Here is a 21,238-nt window from a genome sequence, read left to right as displayed (position 1 = left end):
CGACAGTAGGTCAGCGAGTCGGACGTGTAACGTGCTTCGCATCGAACCCGACGTCAAATCATCGCACTCGAGTGGGAGAAGAATTCCCGCGGGGCTGATCGCGGAGGCGCTTCACACCGTGATTTTTCGCCGTTTGAAAAAGTGCAGGTTAAACAAAGTCGCCGACGCGGCGCAATTTTTCCGTCGGCAGGTAAGCGCTCGCGCGCGCGCTGCGGTTTTTTTTTTTTTTCAAAAAATTTTAATGCGATATAACGAGCCGGAAGTAATTCGATACACGCGTCGTTCGAAGATCTCGTATATACGCTTCCGCGTTTTGCGGGCGCCGCTTATTAATTCCGCGCGTCATTAATCCACCTCGGTTTTATGCCTGGCGTTCAACGTTTTTCCGCGCTCCCTACGACGACTCAATTCTCCTAGCGATTCACAAGCGGCTTCCCGCAGTTTCCGGTACGCCGGAGGATCGGAGAATAATCGCTGATTGTCGGGAGGGGGGAATTTTACGGGGCGAAGAAAGTGACGCGGTTTCGCAACGAGTCGCGTTATTCGATTGGTCGTTCGAAATCGAACAGCCGGGTCCACGGAACCCTCCGAATTCTCGATCGCTCTCGCGCCGACAGAGAATCAAGTTTCGTAGTTCGTTGTACGGTTCAGGTGGACGGGAGCTGCGCGAAGATGTGTAGTAAAAAGTAGAAAGTCGTTTCGACTCTCACTGACTAAATAAAGCGTCGTGTAGCGGTTCCCGGAGAATTCCTAGCGAGGCACATCGTGGTCCCATTAAAAAAAAAAAAACGAACGAACACGAAATACCGGCGACGCGTGCGTGAATTTCAGCCAGGTGAAATGACGATGCAGATTTTATCGCTATTTTATTAATAATAACGCTGACTCGTAATACGAAACGGTGAAGAAGGTAAAAGTTTCAAATCTGCTGACCGGCGATGAGCAAAATAAGTTCATCGAACGCTCGATTTTATCCGGAGTTGAGTAATTTGAATCGATTGATTTTTTTTACCTGCGTCGGCAGTTTCACGTGCCGATAAATGGAGGGCAAGGGAAACTCCGATATACGTCGGTGTCCGTATTACAGAGAGAAAGTAGCGGATCTATACATCGGGCATTTGTTACAGTTTTACTTTATCGCGGTTACACATTATTACGGTAATTATCATAATGGATATATAGAAAAAGATTTAACGGGCGACGTCGTGCGAGACTTTAGTCTAGGCTGCTACAGATCCGTCTCTTGAATTTCTTTCTCGGGATAAAGATACTCTTTTTTTTCCCCCGTTTTGACGACGGGCCTGCTGGCGATCATCATAGCGTTGTGATGAGCCTGGTGAACGGTTTCGAGATAATATCTCCGCCAAAGCAGAGCCTTTGCGTCCAAGTCCGAGGTCCAATCTTCCCAGTCGCCGCGATTCACTTTTTCGGGATCGTTGGATTTAGCTTCGGCGTCTCTCACGATTCGGTGGATCCATTGGGCCCAATCGCCCGCCCTGTCCGTAACCTGGTCCATCCACCTTCCCCAGTCCCTCACTTCCCTGGACTCAACTTCCGCCGGATGCGCGCTCATGAACTTCACCTCGGCGTCCTTGAGGATGCCCTTCATCCACCTCGCTACCTTACCGGCCAACACGTCCGTCACGTCCTTCAAGTTCTCCGTGAGGCTCTCGGGGCTCTCGAGATCTACGAGGTCCGCGAATTTCTCGTACAGAGCGCGCTGTATTCGATTTTCGATCGGATCGTCCTCGTCGCCTTCGGGCTCGTCCTCCGTCATCTCGTAGAAAGTCTCGATTATCCGCCCGAAAGTAACGAACGGCAAGCTGGTCTTGAACAATTCCTCGTCGCCGATGTTCTCTATGGCTTTCGAGGGACCCATCGCCTTCAGCTTCTCTTCCTCTTCTTTTCTCTTCTTCTCCGATTCTTTCTTCCGTTGCTCCTCCGCCTCCGCTTCTTTTTTCTTCCTCTCGGCCTCCTCCTCCTCCCTCTTTTTCCTCGCTTCTTCCTCCTCGGCGATCTTGTTCTTCAGCTCCTCCTCCAGTTTCGCGATTTTCTCCTTAGCTTGTCTCTCTTCCTCCTCCCGGATCTCCCTTCTTTTACTCTCCTCTTCTTCCCTCGCCGCCCTATCTTCTTCCGCTTGTTTTTTGCGACGCTCTTCTTCCTCTCTGGCTCTCTCCTCGGCCTCTTTCAGGGCCTTCTCCCTATCTTCCAGGTCTTGTTGTAGCTTCGCGATAACTTCCTGCTGTTTGTTAATCTCTGCAGCTAATTCAGGTTCTTCTTTCACACCAACGTTTCCCGGCTCTACCGCGACCGCGTCTGCGGGAATTTGAGGTCCACCCGCTTGCGAAACGACCTGAGGTTCTTTCGGCTCGTCCTTTACTTTGACGGGCGCATCTTTATCCTTTTCGGCATCTTTATCCTTTTCAGCCTCTTTTTCCTCCTCCTCTTCCTCCTCGTCATCCCCTTCCACTTCCGGTTTCCCCATTCCTGGAATCTCCGTCTCGTCCTCGTCCTCGTCCTCGGCGTCGCCATCTTTATTTTTGTCTCCGATTTCGTCGCCGACCGCCGCGGCCTTCTCGTCCTCCAATTCCTTCCTGTGTTCCTTCGCGACCTCGACGAGGACCCCCGATATCCAACAGGCGATGATATCCGCCAAGAATCTCATCTGCTGGGATTTTAAATCTCGTCCATCGAGCGGTTCGTATTCGAGAACGAAGCTCAGTCTCCTGAGTATAACGAGGGCTATGTCCTGGACCTCGTCGACCGGAATCGGGCATTTCCATTGGAGGATACTTTTGACGAAACGTTCGGCCATGAGGTACTGACACAGGACGGCGTCCCGGTCCAGCGGCGAAGGGCAGTCCGGTTTCGCCTTCCCTCTGCACTTTTGCTTGCCGCATTTACCGCCCTTATTGTTACGACCTTTATTTCTATCGCGTTCCTTATCTCTAAAGTACTGCTCGGCTTGTCTAAAAAAAAAAATGAAAGATTTCAAAAACCGAACTCTCCACCGAGGACTTCGATACGGGATTCGTATGTATAATTACTCGGGTGTCATGCAGGTGCTTCCTTCGATCGATTTGATGAGGCTGGCTATCATTTCGGGGGGGAGGGTTTCGCCCCTTTCGCGAAGAGTTCCCATTATCAAACGTCTGGCTGGCTGAGCGAGTTCGTTTATTCGCGCCGATAACGGTCGCACTTTTCTCATCACCATTTTTCCCGTACAGTCGTTCGAACATTTTCGACTGCGTTTTAAAATAGAACGATTAAAAGTTCGTCCGGATTAGTTTTGGAGCATCGCAAACCTGGGGGTGGCTAGGACGTCCAGATATTTTGTTTTCGAGAGACAATGCCGAGGCACCACTTCCACTTTTGGTAAAGTACAGGGTGGGGAATAAACGAGGACCGACATCATTTTTGAGGCCTCAGAGTTTCTCGCTTTTCTCGATTTTATCGCCTATTTTTCGGAATTTTATTTTAGTTCTCCCCCTCCGGTTGAGCCATCTTATCTACTTCTTACCGCACATTTCTTTGAACTTTGCTCTGGATGTTTCGGTTTTTTCGTGGCCCTAGGACTTCCGGCAGATTCATCCTTCGTGCCGGACTTAATTGTACCCGCGACAGGAGTTGCGTTTTTGACGTCATCGGGTTCGTCTTCGTTTTTCTCCATTATGAATTAGTTCGGTATTTGTACAAGTTTTATTTATTTCGTCAGATTTAGGGGCCGAAAGTTTTGAAAATTTTTTGGCGGGTATTTTTTTTTTTTTTTTTAATTTTCTAACGCATTTTCTGTAATTCTTTTATATTATCTACTCGGGTAATTTACGCATGTCATTGATTTCGAGAGGTTGAGAGAAATTTGTTTACTGGACAATCAATTTTTGTTTTAGTTATCGATGTTTTGGTGAAATTGATTTCGATTATTTTCCGCGAGTATTAATTAAATAAACTATCGGCGAGAGGCGCCACTCGCCGTGTTATCTCAGAGCGCCGACTTTCAGACTACACAGCAAGAGATGAACTTGCTTGTGTTTACATAAATCAATAATTCCAGAGATATCGCACGTGTTGCATCATCAGCGCATGTGATGAACGTATTATGAGAACATTATTACTCAATTTGCATGTGCTTATAGTCAGATGCAACGAGAAACGGATCATCGCGAGAAGGTTCGATATGGAAGAAAACGGCTATACAAATATTCCATATGATCTGTCAGTTTGACAGAAGAAAAATTTGACTTCATCATATTTAGGAGGCTGAGTCAATGGCAATGTACAACAGGTGATTGGACAATTTGTACATTTTAAAAAATAGCTGTGGTTCTGCACGGTCGGATCATCTACTGAGGTCCCATTGTGGTATTGTTTTGCTCAAATCTATTGGAATTTGAGAGCACAGACAAATACGTTGAAAGCTAAACTATCCAAGATTTTCTCAGGAAACAGCGCAGTAACTCCGGTGACCTGAAACCCACAGCAGAACAGATTAGTATCAAAATAAAAATGACGCAAAACTTTGTCTTATCCGAGGACTTTGCCGCCAAAGACCCCGCTCACTGGGAGACCTGAAACATACAGCATATCAGATTAGTATGAGATATTCATGTGACACAAAAATTTTCTGATCCGAGATCTCTGCTAGGCTAAATCCTCTCACTTGAAGACCTGAAACATACGGCAGTCCAACGTGAATATGTGATAAAACAAAATGCAAAGTTCGAGTTCCAGCTCTAATCACACACAAACCAGCTGCGAGACTCTCAACTAATCAAACACATGCATGAAGTGATGGGAAAAAAAATACATAGAGAGGAAGGAAAAGAAGAAGCAGAGAAAATTGGTGGCATGACGGTCGGCGATCCTCTTCAAAATGATGGCTTCAGGCTCAGCATCTCTCCTCGACTTTGTGCTCCACGTTAGCACAAAGACAAGGGGAAACGTATCGCCCAGTCTAGCAATCGCTTGGCTTTACTTTTATTTCAAAGAATGGAACTGTATTAGCAAGAAAACTCTATTTATTCTCATGAGAACTATGGATTTGGCAGAAGGATGATTGTGATAGTTTCAAGATTCTTGAAATGAAAATGGGAACTTGATCTGAATCAATTTGATTTTAGAAAAAAGTGACTGGAATGAGCTCAACATATGCCAAATATCTGCAATTGCAAGACGCTGTGGAACGAATAAACATACCGGCTTAAAATCTACCTGCCTATCCGTTCGCGATTCCTTCCTACCCTCATTTTGGTTTGCCCCCCAACCCAACGGACGATCTCAAAGAACCACAGAGTTGAGTCCGGCGTTCCCAAGCCAGTCTCAATTCAGGGTTTGGATAAATAATAGCGCACGCACAACTTATCAACCCACATACACCGGGCCTACCCATTCCTACCTATATCCACCTATATTTAAGCACGATACTCATTCTCGCCAACACACTCATTCCGTACTCATCAATCACACAACGTGGTTCGGTACTTACTACGTCGATTATCGCTGTAGGGAAAGAACGGGTTAGTACATCCTATCTCAAGAATGCTAGCTCAGAGATGATTTTGAAAAGATGAGTAAAATATCACAATGCTTTGTCGATTAAATGGAAGTTAAGCTACATGTTATTGGAAAGGTTTACAGTCTCAATCGACTCTTCGGTTGTTTAGTTCTGCAAGGCAAAAGCAAGTCAAGTACACCTAATCATTATTCAAAGAATTGACAATTGATTCTAAGAACTTGGTTTGATAATTTTAGTCCTGTGAAATAATAGACAAGAATAAACATTGGTACCGCCATGCCACAAGCAAAGATAGAGGACAGATAGACAGCAAAATCAACGCATGCGACTCACCGACTCTGCCGAAGTTGGGTTTCTTCTTCTGGATCAACTGCATTGCCGGAGCTGCTTCTCATCAATCCCATCCTCAACATCTGCTTTCTCTCACCACACGTCCAAACTTCCTCTCACAATCAGCACTAAAGTCCTGCTCATCACACTGCACGGTACCACACTGTCACCAAACTTTTAGGAACGTGATAGCGTTTAGATACTACTGCGCTTGTAACTATCACTGAGTCGTTGACTCTCAATCGAACACATTGCAAATTCTATCTTTGTCACTGTTAATTCGAACTACAGAAAATTAAAACACGGAACTACGTTTGCTGTGCCAGCGTCGTTTTGGCGTTCACTTCCGGCAGCCATCGCCGCCCAATGCGATATTCGTAACCCGTTGTTTAAACAAATGAACATCCCGATACATGTATTACTACGCCGTGATAAACGATTTATAACAATTATTTTCTCTGGACGTTATCTGATATATCTAACAATGATGATTTCGTTGAGATTCGAATCTTTTTACACGGCCCTCCTTGCCTTCATGCAACGTTCATGGCAGGCGACCAACAGGGATATGGGAATACCGAACATTTCAATATTTTACTCACTGGAACGTAGCTAGCAGGCCAGCAATCATCTCAATCTGGTCATGGCGGCCCCGGATCAACAATTTTCGATAATCGAGCGTCTAACACAAGTAATTCAACAATAAAACACGAAACTATTGGAGTGAAATCACGCTGCGTCGACCTCAGATCCCGGAGAGGACAATCATCGTCCGGTCGGCGTTTGTCTCTCGCGCGGGATAAGAGAACGTCTGTGATTGGTCGGAGACGTACAACGACACGTGATGTTGTTGCGCGTCGACTCCGACCAATCACGGCACTTATCTCATCCCGCGCGGTAAACAAACGCCGACCGGACGATGATTGTCCTTTCTGGGGTCCGAGGTCGACGCAGCGTGGTATTGCTCCAATAGTTTCGTGTTTTATTGTTGAATTACTTGTGTTAGACGCTCGATTATCGAAAATTGTTGATCCGGGGCCGCCATGACCAGATTGAGACGATGCTGGGCTGCTAGCGACGTTCCAGTGAGTAAAATATTGAAATGTTCGGTATTCCCATATCCCTGTTGGTCGCCTGCCATGAACGCTGCATGAAGGCGAGGAAGGCCGTGTAAAAAGCTCGAATCTCAACGAAATCATCATTGTTAGATATATCAGATATCGTTCAGAGAAAATAATTGTTATAAATCGTTTATCACGGCGTAATAATACATGTATCGGGATGTTCATTTGTTTAAACAACGGGTTACGAATATCGCATTGAGCGGCGATGGCTGCCGGAAGTGAGCGCCAAAACGACGCTGGCACAGCAAACGTAGTTCCGTGTTTTAATTTTCTGTAGTTCGAATAAACAGTGACAAAGATAGAATTTGCAATGTGTTCGATTGAGAGTCAACGACTCAATGATAGTTACACGCGCAGTAGTATCTAAACGCTATCACGTTCCTAAAAGTTTGGTGACAGTGTGGTGCCGTGCAGTGTAATGTGCAGGACTTGAGTGCTAATTGTGAGACGAAGTTTGGACGTTTGGTGAGAGGAAGCAGATGTTGAGGATAGGATTGATGAGAAGCAGCTCCGGCAATGCAGTTGATCCAGAAGAAGAAACCCAACTTCGGCAGAGTCGGTGAGTCGCATGCGTTGATTTTGCTGTCTATCTGTCCTCTATCTTTGCTTGTGGCATGGCGGTACCAATGTTTATTCTTGTCTATCATTTCACAGGACTAAAATTATCAAACCAAGTTCTTAGAATCAATCGTCAATTCTTTGAATAATGATTAGGTGTACTTGACTTGCTTTTGCCTTGCAGAACTAAACAACGGAAGAGTCGATTGAGACTGTAAACCTTTCCAATAACATGTAGCTTAACTTTCATTTAATCGACAAAGCATTGTGATATTTTACTCATGTTTTCAAAATCATCTCTGAGCTAGCATTCTTGAGATAGGATGTACTAACCCGTTCTTTCCCTACAGCGAAAATCGACGTAGTAAGTACCAAACCACGTTGTGTGATTGATGAGTACGGAATGAGTGTGTTGGCGAGAATGAGTATCGTGCTTAAATATAGGTGGATATAGGTAGGAATGGGTAGGCCCGGTGTATGTGGGTTGATAAGTTGTGCGTGCGCTATTATTTATCCAAACCCTGAATTGAGACTGGCTTGGGAACGCCGGACTCAACTCTGTGGTTCTTTGAGATCGTCCGTTGGGTTGGGGAGCAAACCAAAATGAGGGTAGGAAGGAATCGCGAACGGATAGGCAGGTAGATTTTAAGCCGGTATGTTTGTTCGTTCCACAGCGTCTTGCAATTGCAGATATTTGGCATATGTTGAGCTCATTCCAGTTACTTTTTTCTAAAATCAAATTGATTCAGATCAAGTTCCCATTTTCATTTCAAGAATCTTGAAACTATCACAATCATCCTTCTGCCAAATCCATAGTTCTCATGAGAATGAATAGAGTTTGCTTGTTAATACCGTTCCATTCTTTGAAATAAAAGTAAAGCCAAGCGATTGCTAGACTGGGCAATACGCTTCCCCTTGTCATTGTGCTAACGTGGAGCACAAAGTCGAGGAGAGATGCTGAGCCTGAAGCCATCATTTTGAAGAGGATCGCCGACCGTCATGCCACCAATTTTCTCTGCTTCTTCTTTTCCTTTCTCTCCATGTATTTTTTTTTGCTGCATGCCGCTTTCATCATTTCATGCATGTGTTTGATTAATTGAGAGTCTTGCAGCTGTTTTGTGTGTGATTAGAGCTGGAACTCGAACTTTGCATTTTGTTTTATCACATATTCACGTTGGACTGCCGTATGTTTCAGGTCTTCGAGTAAGAGGATTTAGCCTAGCAGAGATCTTGGATCAGAAAATTTTTGTGTCACATGAATATCTCATACTAATCTGATATGCTGTATGTTTCAGGTCTTCCAGTGAGCGGGGTCTTTGGCAGCAAAGTCCTCGGATAAGACAAAGTTTTGCCTCATTTTTATTCTGATACTAATTTGTTCTGCTGTGGGTTTCAGGTCACCGGAGTTAGCGAGGGATTCTCTCATAAGACCTCGAGTGCGGTGGCTGTATGCTGAGCAACGTTTCTCTCATAGTCGGACATGCCAAGTGTTCTGTTAATAACTCAACCTTGTAATTGAGCACATTGCTGTGTGGATTTTGCTGACAGTATTCCTAAAAGATTTTATACTACCACATATTCTATTCGTGGTTGACAATTTGCGAGCCAATCTAAAACCCCGAAAGATCTTCTAGTATAGATATATATCATGAAACCAATCGGTAAAGGGTATAAAAGATAGAATGCGTTGCAGTATATTGCTGTAGACAGATTTGCGTTCAGTAAGCCGCACAGTGAATCCGCAAAGTTTTCGAGGTATCAGTAAATTAATAATAAAGTGTCGAGAGTTCATAGATTCATGATGACAAATGTCAAGATAGACGTTGAGTACTGGCAAGTATTTATTGACATGTGAACCAAATGTTTAATGCCGTAAACACATTACCTAACCTTCATACCTTAGGTGTATACATACATATAAGATCAAACTATTGACAATAATCGTAAGTCCTTATCTTTTTTCAATTCTCAGTGGTTCCTGTGGGCACAAAAAACAGTTCTTAGAAATGTCTGATATAATACGCAAGACCGTTCCTAATGCTGAAATATCTGGAACAGAAGGTAGACAAGGTATAATAATTCGAAATTTTCATCTACCTTTTATCAGTCATGCAGGCTTATACTTATTATCAAAGGCTTATCATTACATGCTTCTTGCTATTCCCTTTCAGCGTCGTTTGAGGTCCAGATGAATGGAGACCTAGTGTATTCAAAACTGCAAACCTTGGCATTTCCAGATTACGAAGCTGTGACAGATCTTGCAAAAGATGTGTCTGCGGGACAGCCAACAAGAAAAATAAAAAAAGAGCAGCCGATAGAGTGTTCTATTTCTTGAAAGTAATTATATGCAATCACATAACAATATTAGAATTATTAGAATCGTGTATCGCCAATAGCATTATTTAATTAATATTTAACATCTCATTGAGTAATCGATCACTCATCATTTCACTTGTAGAACAGAGTATCTCCAATTCTTATAACTGAGCTATCACTTGTTGTTCTGCTTAGGTAAATACCAAATCTTATTTTTCCATGAAATTCTTCAGCCAATGTTCTTAGGGGTTCTACCGTTTTGTTCCCGGTACTTTGATCAATGCAGATCATTTGACACCTCGTGCATTTTCCATCGACCTGAAAATTTTTCAAACCAAATTCTTCTTACTTTCTCTGAGCAAGATCCGTACAATTTTATCAATTACCTGAAATCTTGTTTTTCCAATACAAATTTTCTCCCATTTCATTTCTTCAAAAGACTTGCCACCTTCTATGATTATGTTGCCTCTGAATCTGTCCAATATTGAATCTCTATCGCAACCCGAATCGGGTGGAACTCTATCCGCCAGCCACTGGATGCTTGCTTGATTTATCAGCAAGTACTGAGCCTGGCTGGAAAATGCGATTTCTGGTTTCTTAACTGTAAAATATTACTTTTATTGTGATATACTATCAACCAAAACGTTACTAAATATTAGCGATGAACCACAGGTATAGTTACCTGGTTTTATTCGTTTACTTTCACTGTTTTGCCTGATAAGCCTAAGGCCAGGTCGGCCCAAGCATAAACTGAGCCATTCAGAAACGTCTGCACCGCAATCAATACCCTCAACTCTATGCCCGCATATTTTACTTTGAGAAATTTCAGTCCTAGTTATTTCCGTGTTGAGTTTGTTGATTTTTAATGGGACCTGGATGGAAGGCATTCCTGAAAAAACCTGCTTATTCAAATCGTTTTAAAGCCAATCATCTGTTTACTTAAAATGTAATCAGCGATATCCAGGAGTATCTGTGATGATTACCGGGAAAATTTAACTCCAATGAATTCTCAGCTTGTCTAATTATCGGCTTTACAAGGCACATTTTGGTTTCCTGTTTCTGAGTTAAACAGACGCCAGATGGTGTAGTGATCATCCATTCTCTGTCATAAATCAACCCTCTGTCTCCGATAATCCAGGAGTTTGATATCTCGTAACTGGCGCAGGACTTTACTGGATATATAAATAACCTTTTGAGTCTGAACCCTCCCTCATTCTCCATGATTTCATCCTCTACCCTCACTTCTTTCACAACTTTAATAGTTTCACAGTCCACTGTTTGCTTTTTTATCGAACTCGCTTCATTGTTCGGTTCATTTTCATTGGCAACTTTTATCCCGTTTTTGTTAGGATTATTTTTTACTTTTATCTTGCATTCCTTCCACCATTCTGGAATCTTTATAACTTCAGGCCCATTGAGGAAACACTTTTTAACCATGTCTAACAGAGATTCGACATCTGATTTTCTGGACATGTACCCAAAAGAAACTCGAATCGCTCCTGTAGGTTTTCCATCGATCAAATCTCTTTGATCTCCGCATACATGTCCAGCGTTGAAGTGCTCTTTCAGATCTTCATTGGATAGTTCAAGGTGCCGCTGGCAAGCACCAGGGTTACAAAAGCAGCCTGTTCTCAGGTGTATTTTGTGGAGATTGGCCATATTCAGGAACTCAACAAATCCCACAATTTCGCCATTCGATCTGAGGAGGTTGAACGTTACGATACCTCCTTGTTTTTGGCAGTCCTCGTAGTCTGTATCTGCATAAAGTCTGGCTATCGGTTCTCCGTTGGCGTGGTGGAGTTTCAACAAGGAGTGATGAAGGTACCTCGCCAATGAAAAAACATGTCTCGATACGACTTTAGCAGGGAACTTTGAAAGCGCGTCGAAACCATGGCGTAATGATATTATGGATAGGAAAGAGAGCGTTCCGTCCTCAAACCTAAACACAAAAATGCTCATGTTTTATGGAATTTCTTGACAAACTTTTCTATTCCGCAGGACGTATCTCGGATAATCACCTCTCATGGAGGACAGGTCTTTTCGAATGGAACATATCCGAGCTGAGACTGATCTCCACCGTACCACCGCCGTAGTAAATTTTCCCTAGAGTTTTTTCCGCAGACTTCCTTACCAGCAGAGCCCCGAGTCCGGTGGGGTATCCAAAAATTTTATAAAACGAAACGCAGACAAAGTCTGGTTTATGAATGCTCAGGTTCAACTTGTTCGTAGCAACGTAGCTTGCGGCGTCGAGAAAAGTGAACCACTCGGGGCGATCGTTGTCAATCAGGCTATCGAGTTTTCCGTTTCGGACTCGTTCGATCCACCACAGGGGGTATTTCAAACCAGAGAAGTTGCACTGTGCAGGATAGACAAACAGCGAGTTAATCCCGTCGACGGGCCTGCGAATTTTTTTCTCATCTGTATTCACTGCGTCACTAAAAAGATCGAATATATTCTCGTGATTCAGGCAAATAACTTTGACTCCTCTTTGCGCCACGACTTCTCTCATCCCAAGAACGGACGTGTGATTATCTTGTAGATACACGAAATGACCGTTAGCTCCACCATCTTCTGAAAAATTGAACGTTTCTGAAACCAGCTTCAAAGATGCCGTTGCACCAGAGGTAAAAATTACGCTGTACTCATCGCTGTTGGTCCGAAAGTGATCCAGTATTCTGTGTGGGACAGATTTCAATAATTTCGCTTAAAATTGGTGCGCAGCTTTCGTAAAACGGGTCTAACTTATTGTGAAATTAGGGAATAGATAAAAGGCACCTGAATCTCATCTGGTCGACGACGTCGTGGGTGAGTCGGCTGGCCGTGCCGAGTGAATGAGGGTTTCCATAAAGGTTTGACGAAAGGTCGTCGGCGACGTTTCGCATCTGACTTTTCGAGTACATCGTAGCCCCCGCATGATCCAAGTAACAATCATCTGCAAACCAGTACGGTAACGGATATTCTGACGTCGTAGAAAAAAACCTAATAGATTTGATTCCGCCGATTCGCCCCTAGTTCGAACAACTCTATTTTACGTCCCATCGGCGGCGGGACGCCTCGAACGTTCACGTCACCTTTGATCTGGTCGAATTCTTCGTCGATATACGCGATAGCCTCCTTTTCGTAAACGTAGGAGTAATCGCTCGAGTCATCTGCCATAGTGTGTCGAGTGTCCGTCTTTAAAGATAACGTTTCGATCCTACGATTCCGTCAAGTTTAACGCGCTATATCGTACTGCCGATCGCCGCAACTTGTGCTCGTTATTTATTCCCAACAATACCGCGACTATTACCCCGTGACGAGTGCTCGTTATTTTTCAAAGCAACGATTGCACGTTATTTTACGATCACGTAAACGGTTTCCGGTAAACAGAAATAATACGGAATTATATATTTCCACTCCGCTGATCGTGCGGCGTACAGAGTAGCGAAAAACGTGAAGAACCAATGAGATCACAGCGATCGGAACCCCTCAATTGTGACAGTGAATGGATGAATACTCGTTGCTTTTCCTCAAAGATGTGCCATAAAATGATAAAATTTTTCTTTATCTGCGAACGGCACGAGACAAGATATCAGCGCGTGACTTTCACCGAATCGATCCCTTCTAGCACCTTCTTATCTCGAGTGAACCCAGCGCCTCACAATTGGTATTATCGCAAACAAATAATTTTGTTTATCAAAAACAGAATATAGCGTGTATACGTATATCAGTTTTCGCGGAGGCAGATTCAAGCCGTTCGAGAGAAAACGATCATCTTTTTTTCATCTCCGTTCTTCCAACTTCTCATCGTTTTTTTTCTTTCTCTTTTTCTTTTTCTTTCTTTCTTTCTTTATCTTTATTTACTATTGCAACTGTCACTGGTCTAGCGTGATCCTGTTAGTGCTCGAGAACTGCAGCCGCAGCAGAATCCGGAGTACATGTGAAATAATGTAGGTCAGGTGTACACGTGACACGTGGTATAGCCGCTGCACCTGCACATATTGTATGCCGTCCCGTATAGTATAATTTTCTACACAAGTTTACTGCAACGCCAGCTAGTCTAACTTCGTTTAAAGCGCAGAGAGCGTGTACACCGCACTCGCACAATTGTACGTACGTACGTACTTTATAATATCTACGCTATATACCACGTTTGTGAAACGCGCGACTGACGTAAGGAAAAATACTATCGCTATGGAAAAATAACGAAATCTCACGCCTCCGGAGACGCGCGTATAAAAATACTAACGAGGGGGCATGTAGATTACACCGAAACCTTTTTTTTTTTTTTTTTCCTCTTCTGTTTTATTTTTCTCCGCTTTTTTGAACGCAAGCGACAAAAAACATGAATACGAACCGACGTTGACGCGAATCGCGATGACCTCCCCCTCCCCCTAGGGGTCGTTTTGTTCTCCCCGTACCGATAAGAATCTCGAGAAAACAAAAAACGGAAAAATATGGAAGTGGAAAAATGGGTATAGGTTTCACCCTGTTTAATTGATAAAAATGGAAAAAAAAAAAAAACGAATTTATAAAGTCCAAACAATCCGCGACCAGAGTGGGGCATATCTATAGACGCGAGTTGCAGTTTCAGATTCCTCGTGCTCTCGACTATACATATGTATACATATACATACCTTTTTCCACCGTTGGCCGTGCATTCATGCGACTTTATACGTGTAACGAGCCGGGAAAGAGACCGCTAACGGAGCTTGGCCGGGAAAACTGCATACGTACAAGGCGAAAATAGCGAAGTCAGAAGGAGCCGCGCTCTCCTCTTTTTTTTTTCTACGTATTTTTCAGAATTTTCTCTCTCGTCCGAATGAAAAATCCGAGCCAACGAAAGGGGACGACGAGGTCTTCTTCCTATACGTCCGACGCTTCGTCGGGGGTTGGTTGGCGTTGCGGAGCTTAATTTCTTCTATCGAACCTCAGCGATACTTTGCGCGTAAAATTCCCCTCCTCCTCCCCCTCCCCCTTCCCCTCCCCCCATCCGTCCACATGTGGGTTAGCGCGCGCGTTAGCTTCGCCCTTGTGAACGGCAAACGCGACGGACGGACGGACGGACGGACGGACGGACGGACAACCACCGGGTCGCGCTGCTAAAATCCGACGTGATCGACGATGCGGAGAATTTTCGAGGGGCCAGCCGCGGCGCGCACGAGACAACCGCCGCCGCCACCCTTCTTCGCATCCCCGGTTTTTTTTTTTTTTTCTCAGACCGATACCGATATAGAAAGTTTTTATTTCAGATTTTTCGTCGATTTTTAACAAACGCACACCCTGCAATAGCGGTCGAAAGTCAAGGCCGACGGAATTCGTCTGATTTCCATCAGAATCCGTGAGAATAGGTTATCTCGGGGTGCATCGACTCCCGGGCAATGCGCGCGGTGCGGAGAAGAAGAAGAAACCGCGAGATATGTCGAGGGGGGGGAGAAGGGAGGGGGGGTTTCGGGTAGCGGGGAGAATCGAAAGATTATTTTAGATACTCGGTACAGGCGAGCTTGGGGCATTGTTTGCGCTTTAGAAGAGTCCGTGTAGTAGATCGGCGAGTTTGCGGGTTTGTCAAACGACGGCGCGTCGCGTGGAACGGCGGCCCTATTTCGGTAGCGGGGAATGTCCGTTGCGGGGCGCGCGGGGATCGAAAAATAAGGAGCACATGGCATAAGAAAAAAAGGAGCAACGAGAATCCGAGGAGGTCGTGAAAGAAATCGGTAGGAGAAAAAAAGACGCCCCTGTATCGGTTGGCGGGGATTTTTAGAGGTACCGGAATTCAATCGTTCCCGGAAGATCGCGGCGACCTCGGCGACGTTCCGCAGCCTACAGCTTTTAGAGAATTATGAAGTTATCGGGAAAGCTTACATAGGGGGGGAGGGGGGGGGGGGGGGGAAGGGGAAGGGGACGCGACGAACGGTAAGAAAGATGACAAGAACGCGACGTGGCTTCGCCCCCCCCCCCCCCCCCGAAGCGACGGTGTTCGATAAAGTTCAATAAATGTTCCTTTTACACTCGACACCCCCGCGGAGGAGCATCTCCCGTTTCTCCAAGACCCCCCGAGTAACGTGTATCTATGTAATCCTGTCCCCCCCCCCCCTTCCCCTCCTGCCGCCGTTCCATAAAATACACGCTCTCGATGAGAAATACGAACGCGATTCGGAATCGCGTTCCAAGTTCGAACAGCCGAGTGGAACTTCTTCCGTGTACGACGCGACGGCCAAACGGAGGCGGAAAAGGAGGCGGATAAAACGGAGGGAAAATGTGAACGTGTAAACGAAAGTAAGGGTAACGAGATTACGTTCATTGGCCTGTATACGAATCGACGGATCGTCAAAGACCCGGATTCCCTGAAGCGCGTTAAAATTGCCAAGCGACCATCGGCCCCGGCGAGGGTCTGGCGTTAACGTGCGGTTTTCCCGTATAGCGAACGCACGCCCGCTCGCGACGAGGATAGGGGATGACACGAGGCTACAAAGCCGCAAGAGGCGAAAAAAAAGAAAAGAAAAGAAAAGAAAATAAAATAGAAAATAAAGAAGAAAAAAAATAAAAAAAAAAACCGGTCAAACCGTGAAACGAACGATAATAGATACGGGGTCGGATTTTGCGTATCGGTAAAAAAAAACTATACCGCAGAACAGCTGGCTAGAAACAATTATCGTATATATATATATATATATGTATATGTATGTATACCGTATCAGTTTTTCCTGTGCGCGGAAAACTGATTTTCCCTGAAAGGGAAATAATATAACGTACGTATACGTATGTAGTTTTACGGCGGCCCGTTCGCGCGCTCCCGACGCAGCGGCGTGTATAGCTTTCAGTTAAACATTTCAACAACTTATCAATGTCCCTGCAGACACGAGCAGATTACGCTTATATATGTATATATATATATATATCCTCTCGGTTTGCCGTATATATATACATACATACATGTATATTCCGTTGTGTGTACATGTCGCGTTTTACCCAACGCACGTATATTGCGCTACATACGTTGATACATAACTTGCATCTATGACGTACGCTCTACGGTGTATGTACACGGTCCGCACATAGGTATACATATAGGTATATACGCGAGTACATATATTCTATGCAATCCGAACTCGGCGTTCCTGCGGGATGCGCGAGAGGATGGATATTATACAGCGTTGTTGCTATGGTCTGGGGAGGGGGGTGAAGGGGGATGAAGGGGGCGGTTTAAAGCCCGTCTGTCAGATTGACGAGGGGGATGAACCGCGCGCAGAGTTCAGATTGAATTCGCGACGTCGGTTCGCGGATGACGTCAAGATGAAACGAACTGTAGGGCCGCAGGGGGAGGGGGGGGGCGGAATGTTTTCGGCGAGTCGTACGCGCGTCAATCATAAATTTCGACTTCCGGTACGGGCGCGCTTGCACGCCAGCGGATCATCGCGTCTCCTTTCGTCCTCCTGGATTTTCGCGAAAAGTGTATCATCACAGGTGAGCGGGGGGCGGTTCTCAAGCGGACTAGGGAAAATCTGGAAAATCTGAAAACCGGAAGCGTACGGCATTTTTCCGTATCGCCGTTATACGTCGTACCGAGGGCCTTTTTCCCGAGGAGTCTTCGTTTGACGGGACCGTTTTCTACCCTATTCGAGGCGGGCCGACGTTCCGAGGTACTTTTGAACGTTAAAAGCTGCCGCGGCAAAATCTTTGACGGTATTCGTTCGGCGGCACAAGCATCCTTCGTCCTCGAGGACGACGCGCGAAGGACGAAGGATTCTCTCGTATACCCTCGGCCTGTACGACGAACAGCCGCTGACTCGATGGTGGTGAAGAAATGGAGAGTAGGAAATCGAAAACGGGAGAACAAAAAGAAAATCAATGGGCGAAGATCGGAAGCGGGTCGAGTCAGGAGGCAACTTGAAAACTCCCGATGCTTCTCTCCTCTCCTCTCCTCTCCTCTCCTCCCCTCTTCTTCGCATTTTTAGCTTTTATTCTTCGTTTTAGAACCACCACCCCCCCCCCCCCCCCTGACTTTCGGGAGGGCCGGATCATTCATTGTGAAAAACTACCACCCCCTAAAAACTGCGACACCGTCGTCGAAAACCTCGAGAGTCAGCCGAGCCTCTCAATCTCCCGTCTTACACTTGGTTCACACTCGGTTGTTTTCTGCTTTTCAGAAGTTTTTTTTTTTTTTTTTTTTTTTTTTTTACGAGGCGCGGCGCGGCAGAGGCATCGCCAGCTTTATTATCGGAAGTACTTTCTATTCTTTGCGCGGCAGAAATTTGCCGCGTTGATTTATTTTTTTTCGTTTGTTTGTTCTTTCCTTTTGTTTTTTTTTTTTTTTCTTGTTCTTTCTTTCTTTTTTTCTTACGTTGTTTGGAATCCGGGCTTCCTACGTTCGTCGGGATCGATCTTTCAATTTTCCCATCGGCCCCGAATCACCCTCCGGTCGGTCGGTAATTTACTTTCAATTTACCCGACTCCCCAGTCTGAAATTCTCATTATATTCGAGAAAATCTTCCCTCACGTGAGAAAAGCACTTCGATGAGCCGGAACCCGACTCACACCGCGTCTACATTCGCTTCCTCGCTACCTCTCTCTCATTTCTGTTTACATCCAGTTGTCGCATCCGCATTTCCGGATATTGACACGTTTGCATCGATCGTTGCGAAATCGGTCCCTGAAATCGCGTAACAACGGCCGTCGACTTTTTTCGCCCCCGATTTCGGATTATCTGCAGTCCGCCGTTCGAGGGTAGCCGCCCGGCCGTGTTATTCTCCAGCGATTTTCCACTCTCCGTACTTTTAGCCTCCGTTCGTCCACGCGCCACGTTTCGCGCGACTTGCGTCTTTGCGACGGGCTTCACTGCAGCCTTTACCTTCCAACGTTGCACGTAGGTTCGCTCGTGGTGGTTCGCTCCCTTTCCACAAAGGAGACGTGAATAAGAGACTTTGTTGTTTCACGGGCGTTTCAAAGCTTCTGAGGGACGCGTGTAACGTGCACGCGCGCACCACCACCAACACCGAGTACAAGGTTGCCGCCCGTGTACGGTCGCATAGTGTTTGCCGACATCGGTTCAAACGCGCGCCCATTACATACTACTACACTACATATGTACAAGTATCTATGTAATGTACGCAGTGTAGTGTAGCGTACGTAGTGTATGTACATCCGCATCGCACTCCTACGTATTACATATACATATATATATATATATGTGAAAATGGCACCGTTGTTTCGCGGAAGATACGGCGAATCCGACAGACGACCGTTCCACTCCATCAAATTAGCTACCCCTCTAGCATTTCGTTGTTTATTGTCTGCAAGCTGCATCCCTCGAAACCCCTGGCAACCGTCGGGTTCGCGGGGCAAGGGGGGGGGGGGGGGGGGGGGGGAACCGGCAAAATCCGGGGAACGCGCGAAAATCGCACCGTCTTTTTTTCCATCCGCACAGCAGCTCCGGGGATTCGAAGATCCGATCGTTTTCTTGCATTTTTTCCGTTTATTTGTTTGTTTGTTTTTTGTTTTTTTTTTCGTAGTTTCGCGTCGCGGCGCTCTTCGTACTTCGAGAGACAGCGCGCGTTACTCCTTTCTATATTTAGATCACGCGGTGGGTATACAGGGTGGTGGTGGTGGTGGTTGAGTGTATCGCAAACTTCGCGTCGCTTAGTTTATTCCCTTCTATCTTTATTACGTATCTTTGTACCGTACGGAGAACCGTACGCGTCTCGTACCTCGAGCTGGTATGGTTATATTCTATAAATAAAATCGGTGGCGGTGAAGCGAAAGGTGCAAAAAAAAAAAAAAAGAAAGAAGAAAGAAGAATGGGAGAAAACGGGGGGCCGGGGGGGAGGGGAAATGTGATAACACACCCTGCTTTCGATGTACATATGTACGTACTTGCAACGGTATATATATATCGATTCTCCGGTAACCGGCTGCGCGTTCGAAAGTTTGGAGTAAAATAATTTAGCGTCTTAAATAATTCGCGGGATATCCCCGGGTAGTCGATATCGGGGTAACGGAGAGGACTTCGTGTCGGTCGCGTGGTCGGTTGAAAAATGAAAAATAAAAATGAAAAAAAAAAAAATTAAATAAAAAACCAAATCGCGGCGGAATGAGATTATTTTTCGAACGGACGGACGAAGGAAAATCCGAGGGCGATCGGATGCACGGAATCCACTCGGTAGCGTAACGTCGATTTTGTACATACTCCCTTTTAATTCGCTTTCAATGGACAAGCTGTCCTCGCGATGGCCAACTGCCAACCAGACACAATCCATACTATAAATACTGCTATATAACGCTCTACGAACGATCCTATACATCTTCTTCTTCTTCTTCTACTTTTCCTTCTCTTCCTCCTCTTCCTCCTCTTCTTCTTCTTCTTATTCTTCTTCTTTTTGTCTTCTTATGCCCGCTCCTCGGTTTCGACAAATTTTTCATCGTTTGTTTTTTTTTTTTTTTTTTTTTTTTTTTTTTTTTGCTTCGCTTCCTCTCGGGCTTCTTCTCCTTCTTCTCCGAGGAGAAAAAAAAAAACATATCGCAATGCTTCTGGTTTCGGTCCATTCCGTAGCGGCTCGCGCGTTTAATCCTTCGGAGCTTCGCAAGTTCGACGCCGAAATCGGCGACCGGACGAGTTTCGCAGTTTTCCTTGGAGCTCGCAGGTGCTTTCGGTGCTTCGGCTTCTGCGATCTGCGATACGCGCGCATCAGGTACCCGCGTATCGTTTCATCCCACCTTCCAATTTTAACCCACCAACAAAAAAGAAGACACGAGAATCTCGTAAATTATTCGATTGAAAACAGCTCACGAATTATCCAAACTACGTCCTTGGGATTTGATTCGATTTGAATCGCGTCCCACCGACATAACCTCGAAAAGCTTCCCCCCCCCCTCCCCCCCGGAACCGGTTGCCGGTGTGCAGGCGTCGCCTCGCGCCCAACTTCGGGCAGCAGCGACTAACCGGCCGATTTCTTCGTCGGGGGAAAATCGCGCCGCAACGTACACTCGGTGAGATCAGTCGTGAGATACTCTTGGACAACGTTTTTCGCTTATTGTTAGCTACGCTTGAAAAAAATTTTGTCCAAAACCCGCGCTGTTGTTGGCCGCTAAACGATCCACGATCGATTCGACCGAGTGTACATCCCGCCCGACGGCCGAGGTGTGTTCCGCCTGTATATGAAATCAATGCGTCAAGTGCCGTCCGTCAGCAGCTACTTTAAACGATAACGTAGTCATGTACCTGGAATACACGACGTGCATGGTATATAACGAACATTCGTACATAGGTGTATATATATATGTATATACATATATACGTATATATGGGCCATTCCACGTGAACCGGATCAGTCACCTCTCAGATATTTTTTTAATTTGGCATGTCGATTGTCCATGGGGAGTTAGATTTTTGTGCCAAAGGATTTTTGAATTAGTGCAAATT

General features: G+C 45.4%; 3 protein-coding genes across 6 annotated transcripts; 1 reads left to right on the top strand and 2 right to left on the bottom strand.

Annotated features, from left to right (window-relative positions):
* Nucleotides 1-92: 92 nt before the first annotated feature.
* LOC105683434 (WD repeat-containing protein 87-like) lies at nucleotides 93-4,613 on the bottom strand. Its single transcript, XM_012396058.3, has 4 exons — nucleotides 3,521-4,613; nucleotides 3,306-3,457; nucleotides 3,048-3,245; nucleotides 93-2,969 (listed from the first exon to the last, which is right to left on the bottom strand). Exons 1-4 carry the CDS (start codon nucleotides 3,668-3,670, stop codon nucleotides 1,229-1,231), a joined length of 2,241 nt encoding a protein of 746 aa, XP_012251481.2. The 5' UTR covers nucleotides 3,671-4,613; the 3' UTR covers nucleotides 93-1,228.
* Nucleotides 4,614-9,059: 4,446 nt separating this feature from the next.
* On the top strand, nucleotides 9,060-9,963 carry LOC105693931 (migration and invasion enhancer 1). Its single transcript, XM_020856420.3, has 3 exons — nucleotides 9,060-9,360; nucleotides 9,500-9,597; nucleotides 9,699-9,963. Exons 1-3 carry the CDS (start codon nucleotides 9,326-9,328, stop codon nucleotides 9,860-9,862), a joined length of 297 nt encoding a protein of 98 aa, XP_020712079.1. The 5' UTR covers nucleotides 9,060-9,325; the 3' UTR covers nucleotides 9,863-9,963.
* On the bottom strand, nucleotides 9,838-14,710 carry LOC105693912 (molybdenum cofactor sulfurase 2). 4 transcript variants are annotated; one of them, XM_048658430.1, is made up of 7 exons: nucleotides 14,460-14,710; nucleotides 12,619-12,775; nucleotides 11,862-12,518; nucleotides 10,827-11,782; nucleotides 10,526-10,732; nucleotides 10,230-10,444; nucleotides 9,838-10,161 (listed from the first exon to the last, which is right to left on the bottom strand). In XM_048658430.1, the coding sequence occupies exons 1-7, from the start codon at nucleotides 14,485-14,487 to the stop codon at nucleotides 9,976-9,978; spliced, it is 2,406 nt and encodes an 801-aa protein (XP_048514387.1). In that variant the 5' UTR covers nucleotides 14,488-14,710; the 3' UTR covers nucleotides 9,838-9,975. The 4 variants fall into 4 exon arrangements, with proteins under 4 accessions (XP_048514387.1, XP_020712071.2, XP_020712073.2 ...); XM_020856412.2 differs by lacking the exon at nucleotides 14,460-14,710 and adding an exon at nucleotides 12,915-13,926; XM_020856414.2 differs by lacking the exon at nucleotides 14,460-14,710 and having other exon boundaries at nucleotides 11,862-12,414; nucleotides 12,486-12,518; nucleotides 12,619-12,726.
* Between the last annotated feature and the right edge of the window lie 6,528 nt (nucleotides 14,711-21,238).

Source organism: Athalia rosae, chromosome 7 (genome assembly GCF_917208135.1).
Source record: "Athalia rosae chromosome 7, iyAthRosa1.1, whole genome shotgun sequence".
Classification (NCBI taxonomy): Eukaryota; Metazoa; Arthropoda; class Insecta; order Hymenoptera; family Athaliidae; genus Athalia; species Athalia rosae.
Note: the sequence above shows the minus strand (reverse complement) of the source record. Positions and strands in the feature narration are given on the sequence as shown.